Genomic DNA, 8,309 nt, shown 5'->3' with positions numbered 1-8,309 from the left:
GAATGCCCGCCGGAACCAGATCTATACAGACGCCCACTGAAAGAGAACATGACCGGAACCAGATCTACACAGACGCGAGCCGGAAGAGGAGATGACAGGAACCATATCTACACAGACACATGACAGGAACCAGATCTATACAGACACATGACAGGAACCAGATCTATACAGACACATGACAGGAACCAGATTTACACAGACACATGACAGGAACCAGATCTACACAGACACATGACAGGAACCAAATCTATACAGACACATGACAGGAACCAGATCTACACAGACACATGACAGGAACCAGATCTATACAAACACATGACAGGAACCAAATCTATACAGACACATGACAGGAACCAGATCTACATAGACACGCGGCGGACGGGGACATTGTTCTGTTTTAGTACGTATTTTATGGCACTTGCAACACAATAAGGTCATAGTAGTGCCGAAGATTAGAGGTGTTACAAGAGAGTAACATACACAAAAAGAAGGAGATAAGATAAGGACGATAGATGTTTTATAGGAAAGAAGAAGCACAAGGGGACATGACAACTTCCGGATAGCTTTGTGTTGTCATTTGAACAGGAATAACAATTATAGTAACAGACGGTGATAAAAAAGTATTTTGGTTTCGGATAGGGTGTTCGGTTATTTGTACAGGAATTTGATAATAACAGGATAATAATACAATTATTGTATTTGTTCTTTTAACTGCAGGAATAACAATAACAACAGTAGTTGTTGATGGTGATAATAATAGTTTGACTCGGTCAACTTGTTCTGCAACTTGACCAAGAAGAATGATAGTACATAACAATAGATAACGATAATAGATCATTGTAATAGATAATGATATTCTATAATGGCAATAGAATATCAGTATCAGTATCTGTTAAATCGCTTTGTAGGTTTATCAGAAAGAAAATAGCTGATAAGTATAGTATTATTGCATCAATATCAGTTAAATTGTTCCGGTATTTGGGGCAAAATAATACAGGAGAACAACAGATTGTGCCACTATCAATTAAAGTGTTCTGAAATTTAAACCAGCGGGATAAAGATGTAAAAAATAACAAAATAGCAGACTGCATTTATACAGAGCATATATCCCTTTCAAAATATACCCCAGTCTCTGCAGCCTCTAAAATCTATTATTACCGTGCCAGAGCCTGTGATAATCTGAAACATTCTCAGCTTCGTGGAAAGTATTGAGAACCCGTGGACATTTTACAAGGGCACATACACATCCTTCTGACAGAATCTGTTATTCCTTTGGCCGGGTACCCCAAATCACCAGTGTGAAGTAAGGGACATTTGTATTAGGTGTTGTGTGGTGTGGACAGTAGGAAGGGTGGGGGGTTTGCTTTTTTGTTGGGTTTCTTTTTTTTTTGCTTGTTTTTTTTTTTGGGGGGGTTGCTTTTTTGTTTGGGGAGGGGGTGTTGTTCTTTGGGGGGGGGGGAGGGGATGTTCTACGTCAAAGCCTTCTAACATATTAACACGAAAGCTCGACAATTGTGCAAAAAGCATGCAATCTTTATGCAGTTTAGCAATGACATTCTATGGGCAACATTCATGGTCTAATAATTCACTTTCGTGTCAACGATAATTGGTTACAAATCAAACGCTTCATACGCAATTCAGAGAAGTCTGGGTATTTTCTTTAAGTTATGAATTCTGTTTGTTGTATATTTTAATTTTTTTTTTGAGTTGTTGTTTTTTCTATGTACATAAGAAGACAATGTTTTCACAAACGATGTCGGGACACACCCGAACATTTGAACGTCCATCTTTCTGATGGCGTCAACAACTGACAAGTTCTCAGTTCTGTGATATTTGTATGATTGCATTTCAGCTTCGTATTGTGCTCTTTGTATGTCCATGCATTTACTATATTTTGACTTTGGCTGTGATGGAGCGGGAATGAATGAGAGAGAGAGAGAGAGAGAGAGAGAGAGAGAGAGAGAGAGAGAGAGAGAGAGAGAGAGAGAGAGAGAGAGAGAGAAACAGACAGACTGAGAGACAGAGACAGAGACAAAGAGAAAGAAAGAGAGAGAGAGGGGGGGGGAGATTGACAGCGAGAGATTGACAGAGAGAGATTGACAGACAGACAGATGAAGGGAGAGAGACTGCGACTAAGAGAGGGGGTGAGATAAAGAGAAAAAAGGGGGAGGAGGACAGAAACAAACACAGACACAGACACAGACACAGACACAGACACAAACACAGATACAGACACAGACACAGACACAAACATAGATACAGACACAGACACTGATACAGACACAGACACAGACACAAACAGAGACACGGATACTGTGATATTACGTTGCTGCATGTACATTGTTATTTTCACAAAATATGAAAACAAGTTTTCACCGGTTACTTTCTTCCAATGAAGTATCAGCGAAGTGTACTGTTGTTTTACTTAACCCTATCCGAACGACGTGTTTTACTATCGTATCCATTATCTATACGACGTGGGGAACTCTGAGCCACCACTTTCCAAAGAGGAAATTTGCTCGTTAATCCGATCCGTACGCTTCGCATAGCAGTCTGTCAAAATGATTTTTTCAGAAATATTGAAAGTTTCAAAGAGCTTTTCGCACTACCAGTATTCTAAAATGTAAAGAATACAATCCCGGAGGTACAAAATGAACACAGGCGTACAGATAGGGTTAACCTTAGAAACGTGACTACTGCTGAAGCAACTGCGCAGTCCGTCTATCCCCTTACCGAAGGGGAGTGTTGCGGACCCAAAACATATACTGATACTTTGTTCGTTAACCATTCCTAAAAGTCTATTCAATCTCACTTTACCTTTAACCTTTCTGTTTCTTTCATTCAATTGTCAGAAAATGTAGCCTTTGAATTCGGGCTCTTTTGAGTATAATAATTTAGAATGTATGGCATTTCCGACGATCAGAATAATTAAAACTGAAACTTGGTGGGTCATCATTTCATTTCTATAAAGATTCCATCAAAGCTGCCAATAAACAATGATTTCAAACTTCAGTTGCATCCACACTTTTTTATTTATGAATTTTATTTTTTATATTGATTGATCTCTTTTTTTTGGTCTCAGTGTACTCATTAATCCTCCACTCATTTTCAAGTTTCGGAATCTGATAAAACTACTCGCTGGGAGGTAAGAGACCTGGTGGTTTCTTATTACTCTATTGCTCCGTTTTATTCGTCCGTCCATCTTCCTTTTCCCGTCACTAGATGACCGTTATTGTCTTGGTTGGTGTCAGGGGCGAAGGCTGGCTTGTTTGACAGGGTAATCAAAGTGAAACGGGACCAGATATAGATCTAGATCTATATGGCCTGTAGATATCACATAAGAATCTTACTCGAGGCGGCGACTCTGACTGAGTTGTAAATGAAAACAAATCCGGAATTCATATTGTATGTTCAACCGCCAAAATAATCGGGAAAGTATCTTATTAAATATCAGTTCCAACTAAAATTAAATTAACTTTAGATGTGAATACATAAACACAAAGCAAAGAAGCAGAGATGTCAGTACTAGATCTATATGTTATAGATCTACCAGAGAGTCTAACTCTTTGGTAGAACATGACAATTATCATTTTTTAAATTTCACATTTGGCTGTTTTTGTTAGCCTTTCGCGGCCAGGAGCTGGTGTCATAATCGAGGTCACGATCTGATTATAGGACGGTAAAAAGTCGAGGAAAAAAAACAAGCACATGCAGCAGTAAAGAGATTGTTAGGAGTTAGTTCCCCTCACATTTGTGAGGTAGACTCGACCAGTGTTCGTTAGCTTACTTAATCAGGGCTTGTGATTGATTTTAACTGTGGCCCCAAAGGGGTGAACAGGGTATATGTGGCAATGAAACAGCCATGACTGCTATGCACATGTTCCCTCAACTGTATTGGTAGACTCTTTCAGCCTCACTTTAAGCTTACTTAATCAAAGCTTGCGACTGATTATGGAGTGGCCCGAGAGGGGTGAGGAGGCTATTTATGTGGCCGTGAAACCGTTTTGAATGTTAGGCATGCTCATTGTGGATTACGAACCTCTTTTTACATTTAATTTAAGAGGTTTACGTTTAAGGATGAATTTGACAGCGACAATGTTTCAAAATTAGGAAGGGAAGCAGTGATTATTTGATTATATAGACGCTTCGCCCCTGGTTGGTGTGCATCTCTTCTCTTACACCCAATCAAAATAACGCAGATTTTGTCAGGTAGCGAGATTGCCTTTAGAACACCTGAGGGATTTCCCTCGTGCGAGATATGAATAAACAACTTTTTAAGTTCAAGAGTTGGAACACATATCTTCACTAGCGTCTGTTTTGTTTCCGATTATACTTTTCTAACCCCGCTTAACTCATTGCTGTTCATTGCAAATGCAAACGCCTGTTTAAAAAAAAGATATTATGTTTACTTGATAAGCTGCGGGAGATACATGTGCCATTTCTAAAAAATTAACAACAACAACAACAACAACAACAACAACAACAACAACAACAACAACAACAACTTACGCAACTTAACATCAACAACCACAAAGAAAGAACTCAAAATTGAAAAACGAAAATAACAGTTTATTTTACTATGACAAAGTAAGCTGTTGATCACAGACTGGTTGTTGGAGACCAGGACTTGGGAGTCGTGGATTGTCTCCCCTGTCGCCTCACGTGCTGGTCTTGATGAACACCGCGAACACGTCTGCGTACTTGGCACCTGGAACACACACGTACACAGTACATTTCGCACCTGGAACACACACATGTACACACGTACACACTACATTTCGCACATGGAACACACACATGACATACACACGTACACACGTACACACTACATTTCGCACATGGAACACACACATGACATACACACGTACACACTACATTTCGCACATGGAACACACACATGACATACACACGTACACACTACATTTCGCACATGGAACACACACACATGTACACACTACAGTTCGCACCTGGAACACACACACATGTACACACTACAGTTCGCACATGGAACACACACACATGTACACACTACAGTTCGCACATGGAACACACACACATGTGCACACTACAGTTCGCACCTGGAACACACACACATGTACACACTACAGTTCGCACATGGAACACACACACATGTACACACTACAGTTCGCACATGGAACACACACACATGTACACACTACAGTTCGCACCTGGAACACACACACATGTACACACTACAGTTCGCACCTGGAACACACACACATGTACACACTACAGTTCGCACCTGGAACACACACACATGTACACACTACAGTTCGCACCTGGAAAACATATACACACTACATATGGCATTTAAAACAGACAAATGTACACGAACGAATACACATATACACACTACATAATTATGGCATCTAAAACACAAAAGTACACAGTACATTTTGCATCTGGAAAACATATATGTACACATATACACACTACATGTTGCACTTGGAATACTCAAATGTACACGTGTACACAGTACATTTGACCCCAGGAACATACACACATACACACATGTACACATGTACACATGAACACATGCACATATTTACACATATACACAGTACACAGAGGATTTTCTTCCCGTTCTTCTGTGTTTAAGTCAGGTTTGTTTGGATTTTGTTTTGTTTTGTTAGGTCACTTTTTTAGCTATTGTTTTTTTCTGTTTACGTGTTTATTTTGTTTAGGGTTGGGGTGTTGCTAGTTGTTTTGTTTGTTTGTTGGTTTGATTTTTGTTTTGTCGCTGATGATGATGATGATGATGATGATGATGATGATGATGATGATGATGATGATGATGATGATGATGATGATGGAGGAAAAGGAAGAGGAAGAGAAGGGAGAGGAGGAGGGGAACGACGACGACAACGACGATAATAAGAGTGATGACGTCACAGTTTCCAAAGCACACAAGTTAGGACCAGATTTGCTTCCTTACTATTTTCTGTCAAACAGTGGCTCTGGCCTTCACAGTACAGGAACTGTGGGTATGCGCTGATGCTGGAGTTCTCATAACTGCAGCCTGGGTCACCTGGAATAGAAGAAACAAGAGAGAATGTTAACGTGTGAAAAAACAAGTAGGTGATAAGATAAGATAAGATAAGATAAGATAAGATAAGATAAGATAAGATAAGATAAGATAAGATAAGATAATACTTTGTTATCCCAGAGGGAAACTTTTCTCGGCTGTACAAGACTGTAAAGACACTTGCAAGAAAACATAAAAATTTTAATTACATATTTCTCTCAATCAAGCTGACAAATGTAGATCTACATATCACATCAAAGGCATCATTCAACAGCATGCAGGAATTTAATTACAAGACCTTTAGAGTTATAGAGATACATACTCGAAAGGGACAATACAAAGTGATGCTTATTCTGTGTATAGAGGTGTAAAACTTAAAGCAGAAGTTGGACAGTTGTAGTCGTAAGTATTTTACGCCCCCACCAACACTATAAATCATTCAGGAGTCAGGCTGCTCACTTCTGCCGTCTGCCACCAATATCCAGCCCAGGTCCTTAGGACAGCTGTCGTAGAGCATGCTGATGTAGAAACGGCGGTCCATTACCACGTCTCTGTGGAGAGAAACTGATGATGTATTAAATGAACCTGTATTAGATTTTAAAAATCTACAAAGTTTCAACCCTTTTTTTATTCCCCTCTACTTACGATGTTTATTATGATGATGATGCTGATGATGATGATGATGATGATGATGATGATGATGATGATGATGATGATGATGGCATAAAGATAACGTTAGTCAGTAGCACAGTAGAGTATGCCTTCTGAAATCAACAAAGGGAGACGCAAATACCTTAGTCAAGCAAAAGGAATCGTAAAACAGAACTGTTCTGCAGGGAAAAATAGAGGCAGAGGAAAATAAGGGAAGACCTTCTACATCATACATTGGAAATACATAATGCGACAGTGGTCTTCAACTTCATGAAATGATTTGAGAGGCAACGTGGTGAAATCAGGCGCTAGTCGAAATAATCAAAGTGAAGAAACTGGCATTTTTTATTGAATTTTCTTCTTTTTTTTTGACTCAACTGCTTTCATATTTCTGTGTGGATTTTTAAAGAAAGCCCTTTTTTAAAGACACAAAAAAATGTTAAATTTCCAGTTTCCGCGGATTTTCAAGCTGAAGAAATAGCTAATCTTTGGCAGCCATTTTTGCACTTATTTTTTACCTCTGAAACCAGGTGACCCCTCTTTCGTTCATTTGTAAATATCACGACTTGTATTAAAGATAAATGAATACTTGTTTTTCATCAAGAGCAAGATAAACGAACAAGCTTGAAGATTATCTCTACACGTCCAAAAATTGACGAGAGCCTGGTTTTACCGTGTCGTGACACATTTATCAAATCAGAGACCGCGGAAGATGGAGGCCAGATGTTGTACTGTCCCCGTCCTTTTATGCAAGAAAAATTCTGAAATTCTGCAAACTGAGCCCAAAAATGTGAAATTATGCGGTTCTGTTAATTTTAACAAAGAATAATATATAGGAAAGTAATAAGAAATTATGCAAAAAATGATTAAATTTTGCTAAATTATGCGGGGTGCATAAAACCACAGGGACAGGTTGTAGGGAGTCTGGCACCAAAAGATGAACAAGGCAGAGGTAACGGGTGACATTAACCAACACAGATCTTGAATGGGTTTTTTTTTACTCTAACATGTCGTATGCCATTCCCGGTTTTATCACAAAGAGAAGTATAATCATTATTTAAAAATATGTATTCGTTAACATGTTCTGCAAAAAAATAAAAAGGCTTCAAACTACAAGCATGTATTGCCAACCAAAGTTTTAAGAAAAGAAAAACGGTTTGATACATTGAGGACACCGCTGCAAGTCTAGGCAAGCAGATAGTTATGGTACTTGAGGAAAACAAGGAAACAAAAAGCAATACCTTGACCTTGACCTTGACCATCAATAATTTATTTATAGAGGCACTTGCCATCAGGGGCGAAGGCTGACTTGTTTGACAGGGTAATCAAAGTGAAACGGGACCAGATATGGCCTGTAGATATCACACAATAATCTTACTCGAGACGGTGACTCTGACTGAGTTGTGAATGAAAACAAATCCGGAATTCACATTGTATGTTCAACCGCCAAAATAATCGGGAAAGTATCTTATTCAATATCAGTTCCAACTAAAATTAAATTTAACTTTAGATGTGAATACATGTTTCAGTTTTCAGTTTTCCGATCCAGCGGCCATTTGGGTTCTAGCCCTTCGGTCTGTCGATATGGCAAAGAATTGACAGGTTTTAATCA

The 8,309-nt window shown here is 38.9% G+C and overlaps 1 protein-coding gene across 1 annotated transcript in view; it reads right to left on the bottom strand.

Moving 5' to 3' along the window:
• Nucleotides 1-4,549: 4,549 nt before the first annotated feature.
• Nucleotides 4,550-8,309, bottom strand: part of LOC101864651 — a gene marked incomplete in the record, with an annotated part of 19,773 nt that continues 16,013 nt past the window's right edge. Inside the window, 3 exon segments of the mRNA XM_013088490.2 lie at nucleotides 4,550-4,708; nucleotides 5,957-6,049; nucleotides 6,506-6,597. Of these exon segments, the coding sequence (XP_012943944.1) occupies nucleotides 4,659-4,708; nucleotides 5,957-6,049; nucleotides 6,506-6,597 (235 nt within the window).

This window comes from Aplysia californica, unplaced genomic scaffold, assembly GCF_000002075.1.
Source record: "Aplysia californica isolate F4 #8 unplaced genomic scaffold, AplCal3.0 scaffold00751, whole genome shotgun sequence".
NCBI lineage: Eukaryota > Metazoa > Mollusca > Gastropoda > Aplysiida > Aplysiidae > Aplysia > Aplysia californica.
The sequence above is the reverse complement of the archived record's forward strand: the minus strand, read 5'-3'. Positions and strand labels throughout refer to the sequence as shown.